Here is a 27612-nt window from a genome sequence, read left to right as displayed (position 1 = left end):
AGAAGTTTAGGGTAAAATTCATAATTTAGGAAAAGAAAATGATTTTAAATCCGGTAAAGCCACCGAAAAAAGTGGACAATCAAGAAGAGTCCATATTTACGCGGGACTCGCCAAATAATGATTGAAAGGAAAAGTCAAATCAAAGTCAATCGGAAACAGACGTCGCCAATAATATCTTCACCCGTCAAATTAAAATTAATTATTTCTCGATAAGCAACGCGCTAGAGACGGATCTCACATAATCACCAGATCAATTTTCTCGAGAAAAAGAAAATGTGATTATCCATTCGATTTTTTCGCAGAAGAAGACGAAAGAGAGAAGAAGAGAAAGAGATTTGAAATCATGGCGAATGTAGTGGGACAGCTAAAACGAGGAATCTCGAGACAATTCTCAACTGGATCGCTTCGTCGTACGCTTAGTCGTCAATTCACGCGTCAAGCTTCACATGATCCTCGCCGGAACAATATGCGATTTAGTTTTGGTCGACAATCGTCTTTAGATCCGATTCGTCGGAGTCCTGATGGTTCTAACGGTCCGCAGCTTGCTGTACCGGATAATCTCGACGCTACTATGCAGCTTCTATTTGTGGCTTGTAGAGGTGATGTTGAAGGTGTTCAGGATCTGCTTGATGAAGGTATTGATGTTAATAGTATCGATCTTGATGGTCGTACGGCTCTTCATATCGCTGCTTGTGAAGGTCATGTCGATGTTGTCAAGCTTCTTCTTACTAGGAAGGCTAATATTGATGCTCGTGATCGTTGGGGAAGCACGGTAATGTGATAAATTTCTATTGTTGTCTCTTATTGGTTAGGTTTTGTGCTTTTGGTTTTGAAATTATGTTTGTGTTGTGTGGATAGGCAGCTGCTGATGCTAAGTATTATGGTAACATGGATGTTTTCAACATTTTGAAAGCCCGTGGAGCTAAAGTTCCGGTATGTTGCTGCATTTTTCATTGATTCAAGCTCTGTTCTTTTCATATCTTAATATGTTTATAGTTACATTTTCTTCTTGGTTTTAGAAAACCAAAAGGACACCCATGGTTGTGGCGAATCCTCGTGAAGTTCCTGAGTACGAGTTAAATCCGCAGGAACTTCAAGTTCGGAAAGCTGATGGTATCTCAAAGGCAAGATCTCTCTTTGCTTTACTTTCCTGTAATAATGTCTTAGTTTCCATTTATAGATTTTTAACAAGATACTACATCACTTTTCCACTTGCCAGGGAATATATCAAGTGGCTAAATGGAATGGGACTAAGGTTTCTGTAAAGATACTTGATAAGGATCTCTACAAGGATTCTGACACTATGTAAGATTACTCTTCTCTTCAGTGAGTAATATGTCTATGTTAGCTAACAGGTCAAGAAGGAGTTTGAATTTCTTCTTGAGTGAAGCTATAGATCGTTGAAATCATCTTTGTTATGTTCATAGTGATGATGATATGAGCTGTAACATTATTCAATCATAGTTCTTATAGAATCTTCTATGTTGGAATTGTGCATTTCCAGTAATATTTTCTGGAATCCACTTCATTCCCTCTGTGTTAATCCTTGTTTTTCTTTTCATATATTACGTTTGTTCTGCAATCTTCTCATCTGACTTTTATTATGTACCCACAGAAATGCCTTCAAACACGAACTTACTTTATTCGAGAAGGTACGTCATCCTAATGTTGTGCAATTTGTTGGAGCTGTTACTCAAAATGTCCCCATGATGATTGTGTCCGAGTATCATCCTAAAGTAAGCTTCTCCCTCTTTTTACACCTTAAAAGATTTTTCCCTCATTAAGCAATATTTGGATGGTAGGAACTAATGTTGTCCACTTGGTGGTAACTTGCAGGGGGACCTTGGGAGCTATCTTCAAAAAAAAGGTCGTCTTTCTCCAGCCAAAGTTCTAAGATTTGCCCTCGATATAGCCAGGCATGTGACTTTTTTGGCAAGATTGTATTCAACTTACAACTACATTTTTTTTAATAATCTTTTGAACGAATCATTTGGCTCTTCTCAGGGGAATGAATTATCTTCACGAGTGTAAACCAGAACCAGTAATCCACTGTGATCTAAAACCCAAGTAAGATAACTAAATAAAGAAGCATTTGCACGTTAAGTTTTTCGAGAACATATATTTGGACCCTCGTTATCTAATTTTTGCAACTTCTTGTAAGGTGCCAGAAATATTATGCTCGATAGTGGAGGACATCTGAAGGTGGCGGGATTTGGTTTGATAAGTTTTGCAAAGTTATCATCTGATAAATCAAAAATCCTTAATCACGGGGCCCATATAGATCCTTCAAGTAAGTCCTAAATGCTTATTTCCTCCTGAGAAACTTTGATACAAGTATTAAGTATAGAAACTGTTTCTACTATTGATATACTCATAAGTTATAAGAATGGTCCATTTCCATGAGGCAATAGTTTAAACAGATGATTTTTTTTGTTGTTTGCAGATTACTGTATGGCACCTGAGGTTTACAAAGATGAAATATTTGACAGGAGTGTGGATTCTTACTCTTTTGGTGTCGTATTATATGAGGTAGTACCTTATGGATTCATACGTTTTGGTGTCATCTTATATCCGGTACCTATTAGTTACGTTAATGGTCAAACATTGTGCTCCTCGGCATTTCTTGATGGCTGTATCTAGTCTGGTTTTATTCCACTCACTGTTCTATATGCTCTCTAAAAGTACTTCATTCTGTTTCTCAACCATTCTAGCTGATTATGTTTTTCCTAGCATTGACTGATTGAGGCCAATAAGCTTCTCTAGCAAATCTCATGCATCAATTCTCTGATGAGTTTATCTTAAAAATTTCAGATGATTGAAGGAGTACAACCTTTCCATCCTAAACCCCCAGAAGAGGCAGTGAAGCTAATGTGTTTAGAAGGAAGAAGACCTTCGTTTAAAGCCAAGTCCAAAAGTTGTCCCCAAGAGATGAGAGAGTAAGTGTACTAAGCTTTATCAACTTTAAAACAGAACTTGTTTTACACTTTAAGTTACAGTAACATCATTTGCTTGGTCCTTGATCCTTTACCCAACCTCTTTGAGCTTATTTGGTTCAATTGTTATTTAAACAGATTGATTGAGGAATGCTGGGATACGGAAACTTTTGTTAGACCAACATTTTCTGAGATCATAGTTCGATTGGACAAGATCTTTGTACACTGCTCAAAACAGGGATGGTGGAAAGATACATTCAAGTTCCCTTGGTAAAAAAACTTTCTCTTAACAACTCTTTATCATTTATGTTTTTGCATTTCTACTTCCACCTTAGTTAAGCCGACTTCTTCTAAGATCGTGATTTTTCTTATCCATAACGGACTAGAGCCAAGCTCTTTATATATATCATGATTTTTTCTCTCACCCAAATGTATGATTTCTCAGGAAATAGTACATAAGAACGTGAGAGGTTTACTCAGGAACACGAGAAACTCCACAATTCAAGAGCTCTCTTCTCATGTTTACAATAAACTCGATACAAAGAATACAAAAAGAAACGGCCCTCTCCGATTTGTCATTGTCTTATCGTGTAACAGTGTACAATGTAAACCCCAAAAAGTACTTTCATCGAGCTATATAGACTTCTCTACTGCACAGAACTGAGCATTTTGAGATACAATGTATCATATTTATATAAGTATCAAGAAAGCTCTTTATTCTTGTTATGCTTCAAATTCAAACATCTCCGTTTTTTAATACAGAGTTCATATATGGATTTGTTCGCAGGGGACAACCAATGGAACCAACAGGATAATTCAAATTTAGATGACAAAGAAGCCGTTATTAGGTAATCAACTAACAAACTGATGACATCTCAGTTTCAAATTGTTAAGTCAAAAGAGCAACAAACTCATCAATCTTCTTGTCGGAACTACCTCCTTCAGAGATAGCTTCGCGAGCCAACACCTTAAGCTTCTCAACATTCTTCCTTATCTCTTTCCCTCTCTCTCCTTCCATGACCTCAACAATGCATCTCGCAATCTCTTCTTTACTCGAAAGCCCTTCTCCATCGGTCCTCACTCTAACCCCAATCTTCCACACATCCTCTATAAACTTAGCATTTGTGGGCTGATCAGTCCACTGAGGCACGCCCACCATTGGAACCCCTAAGCATAGTGCCTCCAATGTCGAGTTCCATCCACAGTGTGACACGAAACACCCGATTGATTCATGTGCTAAAACCTCTAGCTGAGGAACCCACTTAGCCACAAGTCCAGAGTCTTTCTCCTCTGCCTCTTCGATAAAACCAGAGGGTAGTTTGCTTCTCTCGGATTCTCTAACAGACCACAAGAAGTGATATCCGGTTTGGCTAATCGCCATTGCAATTTCCTTCATCTGTTTTTCGCTCAAAGCCACCAATGTCCCAAACGCCACGTAAACCACCGACTTCGCCGGCCTGTTTCCCAACCACTTCAAAACAGACTCGTCTGGCTCTGTCTTGGAGTTCTCGAGTTCGTAATCTTTGTCTTCTGGCAACCGGTTATCCAAGAACTTCGATGGAACCACCGGTCCAATGTTCTTCACCGGCCATTGATCATTCATCCATTTCACTACCTGTGAAAGAAAAAACACGTTCCACAAAAACTTTCCACCTTCGAAAACTCAAAATAATGACCAAAACCAATCTAAATAATAACGTTACCTTTGGTTCAAGTTGATCAAAAGTGTTGCAGAGAATGCAATCAGCTTGCAATAAATTAGAGAATTGCCTAACCACAAACTCGTGTAGAAGAGGGTACGACCCTTTTTCGCAGGCGAACGAAGGCAGATCATCTTGGCTTAACAATGGGAAACCAGGAAACGATGCAAGTGTTGGGTTCTCGTGTCTATCAACGGGAACATCGTAGGTGCCTTCGTTGATATGGTAGTAAACAAGACTAGCCAACCATGGTTGAGTGAAATATGCCACTACGTATAGATCCAAGTCCTTGGCTATGTCCAATGCAAAGGGCATAAATGGATCATAGATCAGAGCTTTTGGAGGATTGTCCGACAACTTCGCACTGCATATACAAGGGGTTATATAACAGTAGAGATTGATAACGTTTTTGCATATAAATTATACTTATCCTAAAAACGCTACGAAACTTGCTTTGATAGTTTTAACACTAATTAAGCTTATTTCTTACATGGGCATTAATGCATTATATAAACTATTTTAAATTCATAAAAAAAAAAAGGCTTATGAATGTTGTAAATGGTAAAATCTAGCTGGATTACTGTGTATAAACATGAAAAGTGGTTGATAATCACTCAAAATATACATTAAAAGAGACAGAACACAAAACGTTTCGTAATTGACAAAAATAGAAATTCTATGTCACTCGGAAGTCCAGGATATAGATTTTTGACTAAAATTGTTCTCTCATCAAATTCCAAAGTAAAATTACCTCTAAAATAACTAAGGAGATATGTCATATTGGAAATTCATGTATTGTACCTAGAGATGAAATCGGTCAGGCTTCGAGAAGTAGAGTTGTGGAAACGGTCAAGATCTACGAACTTGGCGTGAGGGTGTTCATGTGGAAAGAAACCGTCGTGGATGGTGTGGACGGTGATGGAGTAGTCGTCGGAGGTGTAAGGTTCACGGTGGTCTTTGGAGGCGATGATGAGTGTGCTGGTGATGCCCTTTTTGGATAAGCGTTTAGCGAGTTGGATCATTGGGTTAATGTGGCCTTGTAATGGATATGGAAAAAACAGTACGTGACCCTTCTTTGCTTCACTCATTTTTTTGGTAAAATTGTTCGAACCAAAGGAACAATAAGTTGTTGATATTGTGTCTCCTATGTAAGTTAAGTGAATATAGTGTTATATACATGTCTCATTATTTACGATGTTGGATAAAAGTTATTATAATTTTTAGAATACTTGTCAATTCTTCTTTTTCGTCTTCTTCTTCTCTTCTTCTGTTAATTTGGTTTTAAATTTGAAGGAATGATTCATTATAAATTGATGCTTCCTTTTTGTGAATAAGTTTGTATGCAATGCGTGAGAGTATTTCAGGATTGATTTCTATGAAATGTGTAGAGAGCAATCTATGACGATTAAGACATTGTGATGGTAAAAAAAAAAAGATTCTTACTATGCCATATAATAAACGTGGCGGGTAGATGAAGCCATGAAGGGAGGAGATTAGGTGGGTGGGTCCGATAAAAATTTTGATTTCATTATGTTATCTTTCTTTTTTTGTGGATCATACTTTTTCATGTTATTTTAGAATTTGTTGGACTTCAGAAAGAGTTGTATAGATGAGCTCAACGAAAATAGAATTATAGATGCTTGAGTTCTCACAATTCATGTAATTTATTTTTAATCTTTGTCATGTTAGGAGAGGTTTCATCCGATGTTTGAATGGATATTACATTAGCTCTTAATCTAGAGAAGTTTTCAGACAATAAATACAAATTATGGTCACCAAAATTGCACTATGAAATATAAAGCAACCAAGCAGCAAAGTCGCAAATCCTTAATTGTAAATAAATAAAACTTTGAGGTCTAAGGTTAAAAAAAAAGGCATAAAAAAATCTACAGTCCTTCGCAGCAAACACATAAACCATAGAAAATATTGAAGTTACTAAAACTCTAAATTAAAGTTTTTATTTTCCTTGTCTTGGACCTTTTGGTAAAAGATTCAGGTTCTTCTATTGACTGGCTCTCATTATATGCCACGTCAACAAGACCGTTCTCCAAAGCTTTCACCAGATTTTCGAAGTAGGTTTTAGTTGCTTTAGTCAAATCAATTAATTTCGCTCGGAGCTCACCGAAATTTTTTGATGGGTCTTCAATTTTCCCGATAAACTGTTTCAACTCCTCCTCTGCACAATGATGAAGTCTCTCCAAACCATTTTCTGCCTCAGCTGAACAACAAGACAACGAAAAAGTTCTGCTACAATTAATGGAAAAATTAAGATTACACACAAATTAAGTGTTTCCGTACCAAAAACTGACCTTGCAAATACTCGCTTGTTGCGCTCTTGACTAAGTATGTAGTATCCATATGCATAGGTCCATTTCAAGACCCTCCTACACTCGATGATCTGTAACAGTAAAATCAAGTACATGTCAACAAGAATTAATATAATGTCGTAACTAACTTAGAGTCTAATTGGTAGTTCTCATGCATAATGGTGGAATGAGAATATAATTAATGCCGTAACTAACTTAGAGTCTAATTGGTAGTTCTCATGCATAATGGTGGAATGGTTTCACCATTTCGGAAAGTTAACCGTCATTAAGATGATTTTTCAATTTAATAAAGCTTTTCTAGTTTTTTCTACTACAGATTATGTTCCGCTGTTACAATGTAAGTAACAAAATCTAACTTAGAATCTCATTGGTGGCTAGCATAATGGTGGGATGATTTTTGCCAGTTTGAAAATTATACACACTTTTTTTGTAATCTATCTATTCATCAGTTCAGATCAATGATAAGTTACTCATAAAATCGTCTTCAAGAAAGCTTGTCGTTTATTATATATCTACTATGGTAGTAATTCCATTATGTTCCGTCGTTTCCACAAACATTTTCAATGGTCTTGTAAATGTTACTTTTACTAACCTGAAGCCATGCATCTACGGTGAAACTGAGCTGAGTTTCTGGTGTGCTCTGAATGTCACTAAGCTGCTTAAGCTCCACCGATTGCCATTTCTCCAAATCACTCATAGCTTTAAGCCTCGAGGATTGATTGAATGCCCATCTTTCATAAAAATGCGTGTATCTATCGATCGCATCTTTAGCCCTTTTTCTCTTAGTTTCATCCTCATTGTCTGCTTTAAACGCGTTGCAAGCCTTGTGATCGCTCAATGGTTGAAGGCATGCCCAACAAAAATAATGTCTACATGGAGCTGAGCATGACATATGGTTACATCCAGTGTTCTTCTCAATAGGACGCTTGCATTTAGGACAAGGCTTTGTCTTAGCAAGTATCCAATTCATGTTCTCCGACTCATCCTTGTTCTTTAGTAACCACTTTGACACTGTTTCACAATCCACAGGAGAGTGAGCGTCTTCACAGCAATTCCAGCAAAACTTATACGAACACAAACAAGAAACATCGTAACTACTACTTCCATTTACACCAAATTCAACCGCGTATTCGCATCCCGGTGATGGACACCATTTCATCTTCTTCCCGTCTTCGACATAAGACCTAAGAAAATATCTATAATACTTGTCCTTATCTTTCTTCTCAGTAACCTCATCGATCATGTCTTGACCAACAACAGCGTAACAAGAAGGTTCGGGACATTTAACCCTTAAACATCCCGGACCGTCTTCGATTTTCGTAGTGATGTAACCAGTCCAGCAGGTCTTGCAATAAGGATGACCACAAGAAACCCTAGCAATTTCCTTTCGAGTGTATGATTCAAAGCAAATTCCACATTGAATATCCACTTCTGTACCATTAACATCAACGACAGGCTCCTTTAATATACCAACGGTTTTACGGATTCTCTCTTCGTCCGTAAACCATTCATCTTCGAGTTTACTAACACACCAATGATAGTGAAGAAGCAGAACAATCGATTCCACTTGGCTTACAGAGAGAACCGTCGAAACTTGTTCGATATCGTCTCTTTGAAGCTTAAGAATGTCTTCTTCCTTAACAACAACGTAACTTTTCTCAGATCGACTAATTGTGTCGTCCACAGGGTTGTAGTCATCGGATACGTTACCACCATCGCTGTACAAATCCTCCTCTCCTGATTCGATATCGATGATGTCGTTACCACCATCGCTATACAAATCTTCTTCTCCTGATTCGATATCGATGATGTCACGATCTGAAGAACTCATGACCGTCTGAAAAAAAAAAAACCTTAAACGACTTTGAGATTTAAAGGAGGCAAATGAAGCCAAGTCTCATTGGTAAACTAGGGCTTTGCTCTAACAAGATCTCGATCGTTATTTTATTTATACTTGTAGAAGCTCTCTTCTAATCATCGCTCAGATATTAGGGTTATCATTAGGATATCCTTGGTGCTAAAACAACATAAGAGAGGATAACTCAAAATTATAGCCAATAAGCATTTTCCACGTGTTTCCATCTCGGAACACCGGAACGTTCTTCAGCTAGTGTTAAGTATAACAATTACGAAAATTAAAGTTTCTCTGGGCCCCACATGTTTTATTTGTATCATATCTATTTCACATTTTCGGGTGTAAAAAAATTCATCAAATTTTGTTTCTCAGTTTTCTCTTGGATTTTAGGCCAAATATATAATATTGGTTCTAAAGTTTGTTGAGGGAATTTTTTTTTTCGGTTGAAGATTTATATATCCAAAAATAACTTTTCAAAAAAAACAAATCCAAATATATATATATATATATAGAACTAACATCAAATGTTGTTAATATTAGTTTTTAAATTAAAAATAGTCATTAAACTAGCTGAAGAACATTAAACTATCCTTAATATTACATCAAATGCTATTAGTTTTAAAATAAAAAATAAAATAGTACATTAAGGATAAAGAAATAATCATTATAAGTCATATTTACTACTATCTTTATAACAAACAAAATCTACATTTAATGTATTTTCTCATTATTTTCTTTATTTGAAATATTTATATTTATTTTTTTATATAGAAGTAAATCTTCCCAACTTACCAAAAAAAAAGTAAATCTTCAAAAATTTCTTTCTAATTTTTTCAAAAATATTTCCCATATTTTAAATAAATAATTAACAGTTTCTAAGAGCATGTGCAATGTGGAGTTCTAACAATGGTTATGGATAATAAAAAAAAAAAAAAAATAGAAAGTAAGAGAGAGAGAGATGAGCATGGGATTTCAAATGAGAACCTCTTGAGAGACTCTTTTACCCATGTCGACATATAATTGGTTTGATTCTTTTTTTATTACTTCAAATTTAACAAAAAAAAAAAAATATGTGTCTTAAAATAATATAATTTGAGAGACTTTGCAAACCTCTTCCATTGCATATGCTCTAATCGAGATCTGCGGTCGAACAAGTAAACTTGACTTTAGCGTTGGATTAGTTGTTATACTTAAGAAAAAATATTTAACACTATTTGGATTAGTTGTGTTCATCGTGTTTAGAAACATTACATTAACAAAAAAAATTATAGGTTTTAAAACCAAATCTAAGGAATTGACAAATACAAAAGCATGAACATTTGATCCCGCTGCATATATTTCTTATACGGAACCAAGTTCAATGTTTTTTCCTTTTTTAAATTGTAAATTTTTCCATGGGTATAGTTTGCCGCCAAGTCGTGACGACGTGGGTGGCCTCTAATATCGGTTTCAAGGATTGTGAAGTACATGTCTATCCATTGCAAATTGTACTAGGCGAGAGCAAGTAATCAAAATTCAAAAGTCAAGTATCAAAAAAAAAATCCAAATTGCTTTGATAAAAAGAAAAAAAAAATATCCAAATTGCTAGCAAAACGAAGGGATTAAATTGAGGCTGAGAGAGATCTCAATCGTAGTAGCAGCCACTTAAAAGAGCTTCATCATATAGCCTTTGTGTTTCGAGAAAATCGTCTTCGTAATCTTGATATTCTTCGTATTTTTCTTGTGTTGATTTGGTCTCATTATCTGGGGGGAATTCATTATGTGTCACATCAACCAGACCATTCTCCAAAGCTTTCACCAGATTTTCGAAGTAGGTTTTGGTTACTGTAGTCAAACCAGTTAATTTCATCCGGAAAGCATTGAAAGTATCGGATGGATCTTCACTTTTAATGAAAAATTGTTTCAACTCATTCTCTGCACAATGATGAAGCCTCTCCAAACCTGATTCAGCCTCCCCTGACAACAAAAATTTAATTAGCTACAATGGACAAATTATGATCACAACGTACATATTTAAGTGTTTCCTTAACGAAAACTAACCTTGCAAATACTCAAAAAATTTCCGCTTGGGGAGATCTTGAAGGTAGTATCCATATGCATATGTCCATTTCAAGACTCTCCTACATTCGATGATCTACCACAGTAAAATCAATCACATGTCAATAAATGTTCAACAACAATGTTCTAATTTATCAAACGTCAAAATTGGAAATTCATTGGTTATTCGCATCATGGTGATTTACCGATGAAACTCTAAGTTCGACTTTTGATAAATTACAACTTTAGTTGAATCATGAAATCGTTTTTACTAATTTCTACGGTGCTTGCTATATATATACAGTTTCGTAATGTTAGTATAATCAAAGAGTTATTTAAATACTTTTACTGACCTGAAGCCATGCATCTACGGTGAATTGAAGCTGAGTTTCAGACGTGCACTGATTGTCACTAAGCTCCTTAAGCTGCACCGATTGCAACTTCTCCAGATCTCTCATAGCCTTTAGCCTCGACGATTGATTTTCTGCCCATCTTACATAATAATGCGTGTATCTTTTGATTTCACTCTGAAGCAATGCTCTCTTACTTTCTGCCTGCTCCACAACAAACCTATTGCAAGCACCGCTGTGACGACGATATGCTTTAAGACAAATCCAACAAAACTCATGTCCACACGGAGCTGAACATGTCATATGGTTACATCCATCGTTCTTCTCGATAGGACGCTTGCATTCAGGACAAGGCTTTGAATTCGCAAGCATCCAATTCTTGTTCTCCGACTCATCCTGGTTCTTGAATATCCATTTTGAAACCGTGTCACAATCCACAGGACTGTGAGCATCTTCACTGCAATTCCAGCAAAACCTATACGAACACAAACAAGAAACATCGTAACTACTACTTTCACTTCCACCGAATTCAACCGCGTATCCGCATCCCGGTGATGGACACCATTTAATCTTCTTCCCATCTTCTACATAAGACCTAAGAATATATCTAGAATACTTCTCGTTAACTTTTGTCTCAGTAACATCCTCGATCATATCTTTACCAACAGCAGCGGAACAAGAAGGCTCAGGACATTTAACCCTTAAACATCCCGGACCGTCTTCGATTTTTGTAGTGATGTAACCAGCCCAGCAAGTCTTGCAATAAGGATGACCACAAGAAACCCTTGCAATTTCCTCTCGAGTGTATGATTCAAAGCAAATTCCACATTGGATATTCACTTTTCTACATTTTTTGTCTTTTTCTCCACCATTGAAGTCAACGACAGGCTCCTTCAATAAACCAACGGCTTTACGGATTCTTTCTTCGTCCGTAAACCATTCGTCTTCGACTTTACTAACACACCAGTTATAGTGAAGAAGCAGAACAATCACTTCCACTTGGCTTAGAGAAAGAATCGATGAAACTCGTTCGATATCGTCTCTTTGAAGCTTGAGAATGTCTTCTTCCTTGAGAATCACGTAACTTTTCTCCGATGGAATAATTGTGTCTACCACATCGTTGTAGTCATCGGATTCGTTACCACCACCATAGCTGTAATTCTCCTCCCCTGATTTGTTATCAATCATGTCATCATCTGAAAAGTCCATTACCGGCGGCTGAAGAAACCCTAAAACGAATTTGAGGTTAATTTAGGAGGAAGGAGACGAAACAAACTGCTAGAAAATCTAGGGTTTTGCTATAGAATAAGTCCTCTCTTGTAATCACGATCCTTGTATAGGCTACTACTAGCAGGCCCCAGCTCCGCTTTATTAGGAGATCTTAAAAGGAATAAATAGTTTTGAACTTTTACTTTTTAATTTGTTAAAAGATAAACTCAAATCTTTTGTTGAAACTTGAAAGACCAATTAATTAAAACTTCTTTTAGACGTTAAAAACGGAGTATAAAATATGAAAGATTTGGTACAAAAATCTTTAGATTTGATTTCAAAACGATAGATTTTTATTAGTACTTTGTTTTGGTCTAGAATTTATACTCCCTTTGTATCAATTAAAGTGATGTTTTCAAGAATTTGTTTTTTGTATAATTTTAAGTGATGTTTTCAATTTTCTATGCAAAAATTATGTAGATATATTTTTTTTTTACCAATTATATTTAAGTGCATGTTTTCTTATTGGTTGAAATTATTTTATTTAATGGTGTTTTGGTGTAAAAGAGGTATATTAAATGAAAATTATGTGTTTTCTTACTTTATGTGTAGAAACCTTAAACATCAATTAAAATGATACAAAGGGAGTATTAAATGGGAAAATAATGATACTATAAATTATTTTGTCTATTTAGATACTGAAATAGTTACAGATATGTAAAAAAACATATAGACGAAAATAGGTTAGGAAGAAAAATGAAAGGTAAAAGAAGGAGATGGAAGAAGAAATAAATGTATGCAAAGTGATAAAAGTTCAAAAGATACACACCTTTGGTGGCAAGAAAACTCAGATTTCTATGAGTCCCCTAAGATTAGTCTGTACAGTATTTCGATTTACCATTCATCCTGGTTCTGTTTTTTTTTTTGTCTTAAAGGATTGTGAAGTACATACATGTCTATATATCTATTGCAATGGCTCTTTCTAAAATTTCGGAGAAGATGATAGTTGTTTTCACCAAAATTGTACTTGGAAATTAAAGAACAAGTAATCAAAATTCAAAAGTCAAAGAAGCATTGTGAAATTCTTTCTATAGTTAAAAATAATCATAGCAAGTTTTTTTTAGTAAAACCTATCAAAAACTATCCAAATTGCTAATAACAAAGGGATTAAACTAAGGGAGAGAGATCTCAGAAGAAGCAGCCTTCACTTATATAAGCATCATATAGCTTTTGTGTTTCGAGAAAATCAGCAGATTCTTCACTTGATTTGGTCACATCAGCAAGACCATTCTCCAAAGCTTTCACCAGATTATCGAAATAGGTTTTAGTTACTTTAGTCAAACCAGTTAATTTCATCCGGAATGCATTGAAAGTATCGGATGGATCTTCACTTTTAATGAAAAATTGTTTCAACTCATTCTCTGCACAATGATGAAGCCTCTCCAAACCTGTTTCAGCCTCCCCTGACAACAAAAATTTAATTAGCTACAATGGACAAATTATGATCACAACGTACATATTTAAATGTTTCCTTAACGAAAACTAACCTTGCAAATACTCAAACAATGGTCGCTTGGCGAGATTATCAAGGTAGTATCCATATGCATATGTCCATTTCAAGACTCTCCTACATTCGATGATCTGCAACAGTAAAATCAATCACATGTCCGTACTTGTTCAACAACGAACAGTGTTGTAATTTATCAAATTCATAATGGTGGAATGATTTCGTCATTCCAAATATTATACTAATCACACTTTTTAGTGATCCATTCATAGTTCAAGATTAATATATAAGTATAATCATGAAATCGTTTTTTCAAATTTCTACGATGGTCATTCCTACATTCTCTGTGTAACATTGCACATACAATTCTTTTTTTAATATACAGTTTCGTAATGTTACTAACCTGAAGCCATGCATCTACAATGAATTGGAGATCAATTTTTGGTTTGCACTGATTGTCACTAAGCTGCTTTAGCTGCACCGATTGGAATTTCTCCAGATCACTCATAGCCTTAAGCCTCGACGATTGATTTTCTACCCATCTTACATAATAATGCGTGTATCTTTTGATTTCACTCTGAAGCAATGTTCTCTTATCGTGATCAGCATCTTCAACATAATTGTTGCAAGCATAGTGATCACTATATGATTTACCACAAATCCAACAAAAACGATGGCCACACGACGCTGAGCATGTCATATGGTTACATCCATGGCTCTTCTCGATAGGACGTTTGCATTTAGGACATGGCTTCGAATTCGCTAGTATCCAATTCTTGTTCTCCGACTCATCTTGGTTCTTGAATATCCATTTTGACACTGTTTCACAATCCACAGGACTGTGAGCATCTTCACTGCAATTCCAGCAAAACCTATACGAACACAAACAAGCAACATCGTAACCACTACTTTCACCAAATTCAACCGCGCATTCGCATCCCGGTGATGGACACCATTTCATCTTCTTCCCGTCTTCGACATAAGACCTAAGAAAATATCTATAATACTTGTCCTTATCTTTCTTCTCAGTAACCTCATCGATCATGTCTTGACCAACAACAGCGTAACAAGAAGGTTCGGGACATTTAACCCTTAAACATCCCGGACCGTCTTCGATTTTCGTAGTGATGTAACCAGTCCAGCAGGTCTTGCAATAAGGATGACCACAAGAAACACTAGCAATTTCCTTTCGAGTGTATGATTCAAAGCAAATTCCACATTGAATATCCACTTCTGTACCATTAACATCAACGACAGGCTCCTTTAATATACCAACGGTTTTACGGATTCTCTCTTCGTCCGTAAACCATTCATCTTCGAGTTTACTAACACACCAATGATAGTGAAGAAGCAGAACAATCGCTTCCACTTGGCTTAGAAAGAGAATCGTGGAAACTCGTTCGATGTCGTCTCTTTGAAGCTTCAGAATCTCTTCTTCCTTGATAATCACGTAACTTTTCTCAGATAGAATAATTGTGTCTACCGCAGCGTTGTAGTTGTAGGATTCATTACCACCACCATCGCTGTTATTCTCCTCCCCTGATTCGTTATCGATCATGTCATCATCTGAATAATCCATGGCCGGCGGCTGCAGAAACCATAAAACAATTTTGAGGATAATTTAGAGGAAGCAAGCGAAACAAACTCCTTGAAAATTTAGGATTTTGCTATAACAATTATCTCTTCTAAGACTTGATCTTGTATAAACTACTACTAGCTAGCAGGCCCAGCTCCGTTTTATTAGCAAATCTTTTAATAAATAGTTTTGAACCTTTTATATAGATAATTTCCAATCTTTTGTAGAAAGACCAATTAATTAAAAGCTTTTTTAGACATTCAAAGGAAATTTCATAGCTTACACAAGTCAGAACCAATATGTATGTCCACTTGTTTCCATCTCGAAAATTGAAAATATAATATTTTTACCGAATTTATGGGTGCAAAATCTTGTATTTATATATTATTTATTTTTGTTTTTATAAATCAAAATCTTGTATTAAAAAATACTGAAAAAGATAAAGATTTGGTATAAAAACCTGCAGATTTGGTAATAAAGTTTGTACTTTATACTCTATCAAACAAGATTATTGGATCAATTGAATCAATTTGATAGAGATTGATCCAATTGATAGAGATTTAATCAATGTTTTAGATTTGATACAAATAAGGATACTATTTTTTTTCCTAATGAATATAGAAAAATATTGTAGTTACAAGGATATAGCAATCTATACTAAAATCGTTAAAATAAATTTAAAAAAGTTTTGAGTTGTGATAAATCGATTGGGAGTTTGGGACTAGTGGAATGTTTTTGTATATGACTTTTTTTAATGGGTTGATATAATTCCAAAAAATAAAAGCTGAATAAAAACGATTGCAAAATTACGGGCAGGGTAATCAGCCCACTAATGCTTCTTTTCGGCAAACATCAGCCCATTAATTTGATATGGGCTAACGTCAGGCCCATTTTTAAAGAAATGGAAACTAGAAATAAGTATAGTCGTTGACAAAAAAAAAGGAAATTAGACTATAAAAAAAAAAGGAAATTAGCCAGCTGTTATGTTAACTGAAAAAAGGAAACTAGGAGTTTCAAAAAAAAGGAAATCAGGCACCGTCATAACTCGTAAGTGTGTTTATAAAAAGGGGAATGCTTAAGCGGAGAGACTCAGAGACTCATAATTTTCTCAAAATTTGTTTTGCCTTCTTCTTTCTCTCGATCGCTAGTATCGTGACGGAAGACGATTTCCAATTATGTAAGTAATCTTTCGATTCTATTGATTTCTAGGGTTTTCTTAATCTTCTGATTTCTAACTAGTTAACTTTATCATTGTAAAGTAATCTTCTTTCTCTGTTTCGCAGGTTTCTCTCGATGGAATCATTCATGACCGAAGAATATTTGTAGCAATAATTACTGTAAGAATTCTTCTAATTCTCTTGATTTCTAGGGTTTCTAAATTTCAATATTTACCAGTTTTTTTTTTTTATTATTCTTTTAGTTTTTTTTTTCCGTTTTGAAGTAGCTTTGATATTAGAGAAACCAAACGAATTCGCGTAGTGTTAATTGGTTTGGAGTTTCTGTGAACTACAAGTTTTTTTTCTTATTCTTTGTTATGTTAATTGATTTGTTTAAGGGGTTTTGGTTTGGGTTTTTCTTTGTTTTGTTTTTGTAGCGTTTTGGATAGTTTGCTAATCGAAAGCGTTCAATTGTTGCTATCGATTGTGGTTTTGTTGCTCTTGTTTTGCTTTGTTTTGTTTTGTTTTGTTTGATTTCTTCCATTGTTTTGGTTTTCTTCCGAACCCAAGAGAGATCAAAGGCAAACAATCTACTATTAGTGTTCTGTCAGATTCTTTCTTGGGAACATTGTCCCGTGGTGTTGGCTTATGAGAGATTTGATCAGAGACTGAAAACCGATCCTTTAGCCACGGCTTATTATATAGACAAATATACTTGGGCTTGGTCTCGGTTTTCTGGTCAAATATCAAGTTACGTACACACCTTAAACTTTAGTCTTTAGACTGAAACTTGAGACTGAACATTGATCCTTCTTAGTACCCACGGCTTTAAAATCACACAGACATCTGGATCATGTTTGGTTTCTTGTTTCGGTCTTTAGACAACAGTTACCCACGGCTTTAAAACTGACAAGTCTTTAGACAGAGACTTGAGGGACAAAACATTGGATTCGGTTATGACAAGTCTTTAGACAGGGACTTGAGGGTCAAAACATTGGATTGGGTTATGACAAGTCTTTCGACTGAAACATTGGCTTGAGTTATGTTGGTGCAATGAAAATGGTACCCACGGCTTCAAACTTTAGTCTTTAGACTGAGACTTGAGACTGAACGTTGATCCTTCTTAGTACCCACGACTTTGAAATCACACAGACATATGGATCATGTTTGGTTTCTTGTTTCGGTCTTTAGACAATAGTTACCCACAGCTTTAAAACTGACCAGTCTTTAGACAGAGACTTGAGGGACAAAACATTAGATTTGGTTATGACAAGTCTTTAGACAGAGACTTGAGGGACAAAACATTGGATTGGGTTATGACAAGTCTTTAGACTGAGACTTGAGGGACAAAACATTGGCTTGAGTTATGTTGGTGCAATGAAATTGGTACCCACGGCTTCAAACTTTAGTCTTTAGACTGAGACTTGAGACTGAACGTTGATCCTTCTTAGTACCCACGACTTTGAAATCACACAGACATATGGATCATGTTTGGTTTCTTGTTTCGGTCTTTAGACAATAGTTACCCACAGCTTTAAAACTGACCAGTCTTTAGACAGAGACTTGAGGGACAAAACATTAGATTTGGTTATGACAAGTCTTTAGACAGAGACTTGAGGGACAAAACATTGGATTGGGTTATGACAAGTCTTTAGACTGAGACTTGAGGGACAAAACATTGGCTTGAGTTATGTTGGTGCAATGAAATTGGTACCCACGGCTTCAAACTTTAGTCTTTAGACTGAGACTTGAGACTGAACGTTGATCATTCTTGGTACCCACGGCTTTAAAATCACAAAGACATATGGATCATGTTTGGTTTCTTGTTTCGGTCTTTAGACAATAGTTACCCACGGCTTTAAAAGTTACAAGTCTTTAGACAGAGACTTGAGGGACAAGACATTGGATTGAGTTATTACAAGTCTTTAGACAGAGACTTGAGGGACAAAACATTGGATTGGGTTGTGACAAGTCTTTAGACTGAGACTTGATGGTCAAAACATTGGCTTGACTTATGTTGGTGCAATGAAAATGGTACCCACGGCTTCAAACTTTAGTCTTTAGATTGAGACTTGAGACTGAACGTTGATCCTTCTTGGTACCCACGGCTTTAAAATCACTTAAACATATGGATCATGTTTGGTTTCTTGTTTCGGTCTTTAGACAATAGTTACCCACGGCTTTAAAAGTTACAAGTCTTTAGACAGAGACTTGAGGGACAAGACATTGGATTGAGTTATGACAAGTCTTTAGATAGAGACTTGAGGGACAAAACATTGGATTGGGTTGTGACAAGTATTTAGACTGAGACTTGAGGGACAAAACATTGGCTTGAGTTATGTTGGTGCAATGAAAATGGTACCCACGGCTTCAAACTTTAGTCTTTAGACTGAGACTTGAGACTGAACGTTGATCATTCTAGGTACCCACGGCTTTAAAATCATAAAGACATATGGATCATGTTTCGTTTCTTGTTTCGGTCTTTAGACAATAGTTACCCACGGCTTTAAAAGTTACAAGTCTTTAGACAGAGACTTGAGGGACAAGACATTGGATTGAGTTATGACAAGTCTTTAGATAAAGACTTGAGGGACAAAACATTGGATTGGGTTGTGACAAGTCTTTAGAGTGAGACTTGAGGGACAAAACATTGGCTTGAGTTATGTTGGTGCACTGAAAATGGTACCCACGGCTTCAAACTTTAGTCTTTAGACTGAGACTTGAGACTGAACGTTGATCATTCTTGGTACCCACGACTTTAAAATCACAAAGACATATGGATCATGTTTGGTTTCTTGTTTCCGTCTTTAGACAATAGTTACCCACGACTTTAAAAGTTACAAGTCTTTAGACAGAGACTTGAGGGACAAGACATTGGATTGAGTTATGACAAGTCTTTAGACAAAGACTTGAGGGACAAAACATTGGATTGGGTTGTGACAACTCTTTAGACTGAGACTTGAGGGACAAAACATTGGCTTGAGTTATGTTGGTGCAATGAAAATGGTACCCACGGCTTCAAACTTTAGTCTTTAGACTGAGACTTGAGACTGAACGTTGATCATTCTTGGTACCCACGACTTTAAAATCACAAAGACATATGGATCATGTTTGGTTTCTTGTTTCCGTCTTTAGACAATAGTTACCCACGGCTTTAAAAGTTACAAGTCTTTAGACAGAGACTTGAGGGACAAGACATTGGATTGAGTTATGACAAGTCTTTAGAGAGAGACTTGAGGGACAAAACATTGGATTGGGTTGTGACAAGTCTTTAGACTGAGACTTGAGGGACAAAACATTGGCTTGAGTTATGTTGGTGCAATGAAAATGGTACCCACGGCTTCAAACTTTAGTCTTTAGACTGAGACTTGAGACTGAACGTTGATCATTCTTGGTACCCACGGCTTTAAAATCACAAAGACATATGGATCATGTTTTGTTTCTTGTTTCGGTCTTTAGACAATAGTTACCCACGGCTTTAAAAGTTACAAGTCTTTAGACAGAGACTTGAGGGACAAGACATTGGATTGAGTTATTACAAGTCTTTAGACAGAGACTTGAGGGACAAAACATTGGATTGGGTTATGACAAGTCTTTAGACTGAGACTTGAGGGACAAAACATTGGATTGGGTTATGTTGGTGCAATGAAAATGGTACCCACGGCTTCAAACTTTAGTCTTTAGATTGAGACTTGAGAGTGAGACTGAACGTTGATCCTTCTTGGTGCCCACGGCTTTTAAATCACAAAGACATATGGATCATGTTTGGTTTCTTGTTTCGGTCTTAGACAATAGTTACCCACGGCTTTAAAAATTACAAGTCTTTAGACGAGACTTGAGAGACAAAACATTGGATTGGGTTATGACAAGTCTATAGATAGAGACTTGAGGGACAAAACATTGGAATGGGTTATGACAAGTCTTTACACTGAGACTTGAGACTGAACGTTGATCCGTCTTGGTAGCCACGGCTTTAAAATCACACAGACATATGGATCATGTTTGGTTTCTTGTTTCTTAGACAATAGTTACCCACGGCTTTAAAAATTACAAGTCTTTAGACGAGACTTGAGAGACAAAACATTGGATTGGGTTATGACAAGTTTATAGACAGAGACTTGAGGGACAAAACATTGGAATGGGTTATGACAAGTCTTTACACTGAGACTTGAGACTGAACGTTGATCCGTCTTGGTAGCCACGGCTTTAAAATCACACAGACATATGGATCATGTTTGGTTTCTTGTTTCTGTCTTTAGACAACAGTTACCAACGGGTTTAAAAATGACAAGTCTTTAGACAGAGACTTGAGGGACAAAACATTGGATTGGGTTATGACAAGTCTTTAGATAGAGACTTGAGGGACAAAACATTGGCTTGGTTTATGTTTGAAGCAATGAAAATGGTACCCACGGCTTCAAACTTTAGTCTTTAGACTGAGACTTGAGACTGAACATTGATCCTTCTTAGTACCCACGGCTTTAAAATCACTTAGACATATGGATCATGTTTGGTTTCTTGTGTTGGTCTTTAGACAATAGTTACCCAGGGGTTTAAAAATGACAAGTCTTTAAACAGAGACTTGAGGGACAAAACATTGGATTGGGTTATGAAAAGTCTTTAGACAGAGACTTGAAAGACAAAACATTGGCTTGGGTTATGTTTGGTACGAAGAAAATGGTACCCACGGCTTCAAACTTTAGTCTTTAGAGTGAGATTTGAGACTGAACATTGATTCTTCTTAGTATCTACGGCTTTAAAACCACTTAGACATTAGACATATGGATCATATTCAGTTTTTAATTTCGGTCTTTAGACAACAGTTACCCATTAAAAATGACAAGTCTTTAGACAGAGACATGAGGGACAAAATATTGGATTGAGTTTTGAAAAGTCTTTAGAAAGACACTTGAGGGACAAAACATTGGCTTGGGTTATGTTTGGTGCAATGAAAATGGTACCCATGGCTTCAAACTTTAGTCTTTAGACTGAGACTTGAGACTGAACATTGATCATTCTTAGTACCCACGGCTATAAAACCACTTAGACAGACATATGGATTATGTTTGGTTTCTTGTTTCGGTCTTGAGACAACAGTTACTCACGACTTTAAAAATGACAAGCAAGATTATGATTGATTGAAGTCTGTAAGTCTTGTTTATGTTCAAAGATTGGATAATTGAATCTGATTGTCTATATAATGCTGTCTGGGCAGCATAACTTCAAGTCTCTGCATAGAATTGCCTTCATTAAGGCTTTTCTAATGATGTCGTAAGAACGAGAAATTCAATGATATGCTTATAAGACTTGTCTAATGATGTCTGAATGGGGAATTCTCTTGCAAGGATGGAGGAATAAGCAAGCAAGCTGTGATTAACACTGTAACACTTGTCACAGTTCTATATATTGCTAGGTGGGCAGCATAACTTCAAGTTTCTGCATGGATTTGCCTTTATTTTAAGGCTTTTCTAAAACTCAATGATCTGCAAATTGATGGAGAGTAAATTCCATGTTCTACTATAGAACTCAATGATCTGCTTATTGATGGAGAATAAATGTTCTTTTATAGAACTCAATGATCTGCTTATTAATAGAGATAAAGTATCTTTTATAAGACTTGTCTAATGATAACTGATTGGAAAATGCATTAAAACATGTAGTTAATCCTCTTTGCATAGCTCTTGAAACTCTTCCTGTTAGCGAAGGCACATCATTGTGCAACGCTTGATGGGTCGAGGCTCGAGCAAGGCGAGAAAGGGAGAGAGAGATAAGGCACCAAAGGTAAGTCATCACGAATCTCACTGAGATATGATATTCAGTGGGACATTTTGTTCTAACTTACAATATTCTGCATTAAAAAGTCCAACGTGCAGACTGTATCTTTCCCTCTTTTAATCAGGTAAGTGTCTCTTTCGCCTTCCAAAACAAGGTATGATTTTCGTAATATTTTTCCTTGATGGAGTTTTTAGTTCGTTAATTGATTACAACCTTAGATCACATAGTCTTTTATAACTATTTATCTGTTTTTTTAGTTTCACAAGACCAAGAAAATGGAGTAAGTGTACGTGATCTTTCTCAGGTTTGACTTCTCTCCCTGAGTTTGAAATATTATAGTGTTACTCGTTGTGTTTGAATTGTTGTAGTGAATGTTCAATATCACGTACAATATCATATAGTTATAATGTTTGGCCTAACATCAATGAATTCGTGACTAATACTCTTTTAGTTTTTATATTAAACTTGTAAGACTTAAAATAAAGCACGGTTAAAGGCACTTAACGCTTACATGTCTTAGTTACCATTTGTAGAATCAAAATTTGAAAAATCTTTATATTCTTTTTGCAGGAACCGTAAAGAAGGCATTGTGTACATGCGTAAGATGTAAGTATTGATCCAATTATTATTGCAAGTTTTATTTATGTCAAAGCATAAACTCTTTAATTCTTTAATCAGAGGCATGATTGGAGCTTTTGGGGTGTGCGTCGTCTTCAACACTCCTATTTCCAAGTAAGTAGATTCCGAAGTTTACTTAATACATTTACGCTTACGCATGAATATTTTTAGATATTTTAGTATTGTTGGCATATTTCTCCTTTGGCTGCAAATTTAATATTTCCATGTGTGTTTTTTTAGGTGGATTAATTTTTCCTTTAGAACCAAACCTCAATTAAGCACCCACGTCTGTAGAGCACACTGATACAAATATACGCATAACACGAATGCATACACTAAACGTAAACATACACACAAACGTAACTTTTGTGCTCACACTAATACAAACATAAATACATGACACGAACACATACTCTAAATGCAATTGCTTATATTGTATGATGAATGAGTGCTAAACAGAAGTTTATGAAACTACTTACTAAGGTTTATAGTTTATATAAGAGGCTTATCAATGAACTGTTAGAGAAGTTCATTTCGTTTGAGGAGCGTTACAACACTCAGCTTGCAGCCCTTACCGCAAGTTGCTCCAAAATCACGTCAGCTCATAATACTTATGCTGACCGAGTCGACACTTTTACTCCAAGGACTTTGCGAACCTCAAGATCAAGAGGGCGTTTAGAGTTTTTACGACCCTATCCACCCGACCCTCTGAGTTTCTCAAACTACGTACTGCAAGGCCTCAGCTCCCAAAGTGTAACCGGAGGAAGTTCTCAGCAACCACCAACTGCTCAAATACCTACCACTTCTGTAGGCTTCAATGCTTCTATAACCCATTATAGCAAACACTAATAGATAACTTTGAAGAAAATCAATATGATCCCAAAAGAACAAACTATCCTGGTTTTTCTATTCTTCAATCCTAATTTCCCAAGTTCAACACCATTTTAGATCACATTGTTCACATCATAAATAACTTTGAAAGAAACCAACAAGTTACATTCTAAACATTTCGTCCTTTGAAAACTCTTAAAAACACATTATTAATTAAGCATCAAAGATTAATCATACAGTCACTTTACCTCACAATTTTAGCAACAAACTCATCAATATTCTTATCAGAATTTCCTCCATCAGACAAAGCTTCCCTTGCAAACTCCATCAACCTCCGAGCATTTTTTCTAATCTCCTTCCCTTTCTCCGACATATCTTCCATAACTTCTCCAACACATCTCACAATCTCTTCCTTCGGAACAAACCCATTTTGATCTGCCTTAACCCTAACCCCAACCTTCCACACATCTTCAATAAACTTAGCATTAGTCGGCTGGTCGCTATAAGCCGGCATTCCTATCAAAGCAACTCCTAAGCTCAATGCCTCTAAAGTCGAATTCCACCCGCAATGAGTCATGAAACAACCGATTGATTTATGTGCAAGAACTTGTAATTGAGGACTCCAATTCACTATCAATCCCTTGTCACAAATGTCCTCTATGTAATTGCTTGGAAGCTTCTTTGTTTCAGTTTCTCTAACAACCCATAAGAAGTTATGGCCAGTTTGTTTTAGACCAGCCGCGACTTCTATCATTTGATCGTCTTTTAAGACGGCCAAGCTTCCAAAAGACACGTAGATCACTGAACCGGGCGGTTTTGAGTCAAGCCAATCAAGGCATTCGTTGACTTGGGCATTGAAGAGGTTGATTCCGTAGTCTTTGTCACCTGCTAATCGTTTGTCTAAGTACATTGATGGAATCATCGGTCCTATGTTCTTGACCGGCCATTGGTTTTTCATCCATTGTAGCACCTGAAAAAAGGATTAATACACGCATTAAAGAAACGTTGATAGGTTGATTGTATATAAGATCAGTTTCAAAATCAATCAAATCAATTTCATGCATGCTTTTATGTACTTCATTAATTACAATCATAACATTTATTGCATCTATAATAATTGGTTGTCACCAGTATATGACCCACGTCAACTATTTTCTTCCTAAAACAAGGAAACCTGTTTCATTTTGAAATTGATAGATAAGCTGAAACCCATAAGGCCATACCCCAAAAAGACACTTTGACATGTAAATGTGTCAATCAACCGTCCCGAGTCTCCCGACCTATCGTGAAAGCTTTCGGACTAAAATTCCTAGTTTGAACCAAACATGACCACGTTTTCTAATATCAGGATTTCAGGCTTAGAAAGGACTTCAAGAACATTAGATGAATAGGGACCAGTGGAAGTAATAAAGACACAATAAAAAAGGTATCATTCCCTTTAATACACGCATTAAAGCAATTTAGCAAGTATTTTTAAAAACAAATGTCACATTTATACAGTAATTTGCGAAAATGCAAACATCGTTAAGAAAAATATGAAATAAACTAATGAATTAAACCAAAAGAATAAAGGATAAAACTAAACTAATGAAACTAGAATTAAAAAATAAATCAAATTGTTGTGCAAAATCTCAATTTGGTCAGGGACACATCCCCACATGCCTAGCCAGTATGTATGCTTTCAATGGAAAGGTAAACGGCGTGACACGTATGTATATTTGAGACGATATTCGTTTTCTGGCTACATATTTGCCACGTTAAATTAAGACCCCAACCAATTGCATAAGATATATTATAAGTAATCTGCACCTTGGGATTTTCGCCCCAATCGATATATCTATATCTTTCGGCCCCAAGATGAATGATGTTCTTTTTGTCCGTTGAAATAATGATGTGTTTTCTATCTAATATCTTTTTGCTATTATTATGTACCAACATCGAATTAAAAAAATTTCACCACGAACCTAGAAAGCTACAAGTCTAGCTACAACTATATTGGAATAAGGACTTATTTCACATCATATACTAATTGGTTCAGTAAGATAGTAGTATATATCATCCACAATTATATCACCTCCAAATATTTTTATTTGGATTGCATTTTGCAGATAATTAAGAAAAATACAATAAACAACAAAACTCTAAAGTTGAGAATTACCTCGACTTCGAGTTCGTCGAAAGAGTTAACCAAGAAGAAGTCAATGTCGTCAACATTCACGAACTGGCTACTAATGAGCTCAAACAACGGCCGGCAGAGATTGTTATCGTACAGAAACACCGGTAAGTCATTACCCTTCAGCGGAGGCATTGCAGGCAAAACGACATCATTTTGAAACTCCTTAAACTCTCCACGCAAGAAATGAATATAGGTCGCGTTCACGGTGGAGGACTGAGTGAAAAACGACGCCGCAGCAACGCCAGGATGTTTCCGGCAAACGTCGAGGACATAAGGCAGGCACGAGTCGTAAACGACGGCGTTTGGTTTTGGGTCCATCGAGGAGATAAGCTCTGAGAGGCTTCGAGATACGTTTTCTTGGAACTTTGCGAAGTAGTCGGGAGATGTGTCCGTAGATGGGTGATCTTCCTCGAATCCATCGTCAATGGGGACAAAAGAGAGAGGAAGAGCAGTGGCTCCGCCGGTGATGGCACGGCGGAGGATGGAGTTGTGGGTGGAGGAAGTGGTGAGGAATGTGACGTTGACGTTTTTAGAGAGTAGGCGTTTTGAGAATTGGAGGAGAGGGTTTATGTGACCTTGTATCGGAAATGAGAAGACTAACACATTTGCTTTCGCTTTCTCTCCCATTGTTTTTCTCTTCTTTTTGTTGAAATTTGTTACATACAAACTCTTACTCTGTTATGACGGAAGTATTTATCGGATATATGCAAGTATGCAACGTAGAAAATAGTAGTTATAGGCAACTTTAATATAAAAGATTTGTTTCTATATGTCTCTTTACCAAATAGAAAAGTTAAAAGGGGTTGGTGGGTTAGTGATTTGGTTAATTATAAGGTATTCATACAAATGGCCTAAGGATCGTAAATTCTTAAAATTAGTGGTGGATACTATTTTAGATATAGGGTTCAATATATCCGCCAGCTAGATTCCTCCTCCTCGATGGGTTATTTTTGTTTTTTATCAAGCAGATGTCGACTAAAGAAACCATTTATCACTTATCAGAGTACATAAAATTAAAATAAGCTAAGATTTGGATTTATGCTATTGGATGAGTTTGTCAATATATTATACCATCTATTGCATATATCTTCTAAAGTTTATCTTACCATTAAATATATTTTTAGAATCGTTGGAAGGAAACTTTCTTTTTAATTATATATATAGATGATGTTTTGACTATATGTTATATCTTAAGACACTCACGAGGATAAATAATGGTTTAGCAACATCCATCCTTAGACTTGTATTTTCAAATGGTACCTTGTTTTCGAAGCATCTGGAAAATGAATTAAAATAAAATAAAATTAATCATAGTCTTTTCATGGTAATATATGTCCTTCTCTCGTAACGTTTAGAGATTTATTACATTAAGAACCAACATTTTTAAGTTCCAAACATTCTTGACGGGATAAATAAAGTAAGACAATCGTGTGGCTCAGACCCATGTAAGTAATCATCTTTCACAAGAAACTAAAGAAAGAAGAGAAGTATTTTGGATGTGAGTTTGGTTTGTGAAGGTATATATATCAATGTCATGCCATGTGCCGTATGCTTTTTGTAT

The 27612-nt window shown here is 36.0% G+C and overlaps 6 protein-coding genes and 7 long non-coding RNA genes across 18 annotated transcripts; 5 read left to right on the top strand and 8 right to left on the bottom strand.

Moving 5' to 3' along the window:
- Positions 1-71: 71 nt before the first annotated feature.
- AT2G31800 (Integrin-linked protein kinase family) lies at positions 72-3665 on the top strand. The gene is made up of 12 exons (NM_128738.4): positions 72-772; positions 859-933; positions 1020-1124; positions 1220-1305; positions 1616-1736; positions 1837-1916; positions 2005-2067; positions 2169-2290; positions 2444-2529; positions 2812-2936; positions 3072-3203; positions 3379-3665. Exons 1-12 carry the CDS (start codon positions 344-346, stop codon positions 3383-3385), a joined length of 1431 nt encoding a protein of 476 aa, NP_180739.2. The 5' UTR covers positions 72-343; the 3' UTR covers positions 3386-3665.
- AT2G31790 (UDP-Glycosyltransferase superfamily protein) lies at positions 3626-5791 on the bottom strand. Its single transcript, NM_128737.4, has 3 exons — positions 5435-5791; positions 4637-4997; positions 3626-4548 (listed from the first exon to the last, which is right to left on the bottom strand). Exons 1-3 carry the CDS (start codon positions 5719-5721, stop codon positions 3823-3825), a joined length of 1374 nt encoding a protein of 457 aa, NP_180738.1. The 5' UTR covers positions 5722-5791; the 3' UTR covers positions 3626-3822.
- AT2G08470 lies at positions 3921-4185 on the top strand. The gene has a single exon (NR_140349.1). It is a non-coding gene; the product is annotated as an other RNA (long non-coding RNA).
- Positions 5792-6576: 785 nt separating the features above from the next.
- Positions 6577-8791, bottom strand: ARI11 (RING/U-box superfamily protein; the record flags this gene model as incomplete). The annotated part of the gene is made up of 3 exons (NM_128736.3): positions 6577-6851; positions 6943-7031; positions 7553-8791. 3 exons carry the CDS (start codon positions 8789-8791, stop codon positions 6848-6850), a joined length of 1332 nt encoding a protein of 443 aa, NP_180737.3. The 3' UTR covers positions 6577-6847.
- A 1648-nt stretch (positions 8792-10439) lies between these two features.
- Positions 10440-12411, bottom strand: ARI9 (RING/U-box superfamily protein; the record flags this gene model as incomplete). The annotated part of the gene is made up of 3 exons (NM_128735.1): positions 10440-10771; positions 10856-10949; positions 11206-12411. 3 exons carry the CDS (start codon positions 12409-12411, stop codon positions 10440-10442), a joined length of 1632 nt encoding a protein of 543 aa, NP_180736.1.
- A 1188-nt stretch (positions 12412-13599) lies between these two features.
- ARI10 (RING/U-box superfamily protein) lies at positions 13600-15497 on the bottom strand (the record flags this gene model as incomplete). The annotated part of the gene is made up of 3 exons (NM_128734.1): positions 13600-13874; positions 13959-14052; positions 14322-15497. The coding sequence occupies 3 exons, from the start codon at positions 15495-15497 to the stop codon at positions 13600-13602; spliced, it is 1545 nt and encodes a 514-aa protein (NP_180735.1).
- An 803-nt stretch (positions 15498-16300) lies between these two features.
- AT2G08465 lies at positions 16301-16669 on the bottom strand. Its single transcript, NR_140348.1, has one exon. It is a non-coding gene; the product is annotated as an other RNA (long non-coding RNA).
- A 1959-nt stretch (positions 16670-18628) lies between these two features.
- Positions 18629-19618, top strand: AT2G08455. The gene has a single exon (NR_140346.1). It is a non-coding gene; the product is annotated as an other RNA (long non-coding RNA).
- AT2G08460 lies at positions 18663-19618 on the bottom strand. Its single transcript, NR_140347.1, has one exon. It is a non-coding gene; the product is annotated as an other RNA (long non-coding RNA).
- Positions 19619-20069: 451 nt separating this feature from the next.
- On the top strand, positions 20070-20456 carry AT2G08450. The gene has a single exon (NR_140345.1). It is a non-coding gene; the product is annotated as an other RNA (long non-coding RNA).
- AT2G08445 lies at positions 20358-20778 on the bottom strand. Its single transcript, NR_140344.1, has one exon. It is a non-coding gene; the product is annotated as an other RNA (long non-coding RNA).
- Positions 20779-21714: 936 nt separating this feature from the next.
- AT2G31751 lies at positions 21715-26850 on the top strand. 5 transcript variants are annotated; one of them, NR_140686.1, is made up of 7 exons: positions 21876-22064; positions 22312-22432; positions 22513-22550; positions 22684-22730; positions 22997-23032; positions 23105-23158; positions 23285-24649. It is a non-coding gene; the product is annotated as an other RNA (long non-coding RNA). The 5 variants fall into 5 exon arrangements; NR_140687.1 differs by lacking the exons at positions 21876-22064; positions 23285-24649 and having other exon boundaries at positions 22198-22432; positions 22513-22580; positions 23105-23175; NR_140685.1 differs by having other exon boundaries at positions 21715-22580; positions 23105-26850.
- Positions 23762-26872, bottom strand: UGT74D1 (UDP-glucosyl transferase 74D1; the record flags this gene model as incomplete). Of its 2 annotated transcripts, NM_001336347.1 has the most annotated exons (3): positions 26034-26757; positions 24124-24845; positions 23762-23867 (listed from the first exon to the last, which is right to left on the bottom strand). In NM_001336347.1, the coding sequence occupies exons 1-3, from the start codon at positions 26676-26678 to the stop codon at positions 23762-23764; spliced, it is 1473 nt and encodes a 490-aa protein (NP_001325305.1). In that variant the 5' UTR covers positions 26679-26757. The 2 variants fall into 2 exon arrangements, with proteins under 2 accessions (NP_001325305.1, NP_180734.1); NM_128733.5 differs by lacking the exon at positions 23762-23867 and having other exon boundaries at positions 23967-24845; positions 26034-26872.
- Between the last annotated feature and the right edge of the window lie 740 nt (positions 26873-27612).

This window comes from Arabidopsis thaliana, chromosome 2, assembly GCF_000001735.4.
Source record: "Arabidopsis thaliana chromosome 2, partial sequence".
Lineage (NCBI taxonomy): Eukaryota > Viridiplantae > Streptophyta > Magnoliopsida > Brassicales > Brassicaceae > Arabidopsis > Arabidopsis thaliana.
This window is presented reverse-complemented; position numbering and strand designations above follow the sequence as displayed.

Excerpts from the sequence above, each read along its gene's own strand:
- AT2G31800 (NM_128738.4), top strand. The coding sequence starts at position 344 with ATGGCGAATGTAGTGGGACAGCTAAAACGAGGAATCTCGAGACAATTC. Across the intron at positions 934-1,019 it reads CCCGTGGAGCTAAAGTTCCG|AAAACCAAAAGGACACCCAT; the intron begins GTATGTTGCTGC and ends TCTTGGTTTTAG. Across the intron at positions 1,306-1,615 it reads TACAAGGATTCTGACACTAT|AAATGCCTTCAAACACGAAC; the intron begins GTAAGATTACTC and ends ATGTACCCACAG.
- AT2G31790 (NM_128737.4), bottom strand. The coding sequence starts at position 5,721 with ATGAGTGAAGCAAAGAAGGGTCACGTACTGTTTTTTCCATATCCATTA. Across the intron at positions 4,998-5,434 it reads CTGACCGATTTCATCTCTAG|TGCGAAGTTGTCGGACAATC; the intron begins GTACAATACATG and ends TTGTATATGCAG. Across the intron at positions 4,549-4,636 it reads TTGATCAACTTGAACCAAAG|GTAGTGAAATGGATGAATGA; the intron begins GTAACGTTATTA and ends TTTCTTTCACAG.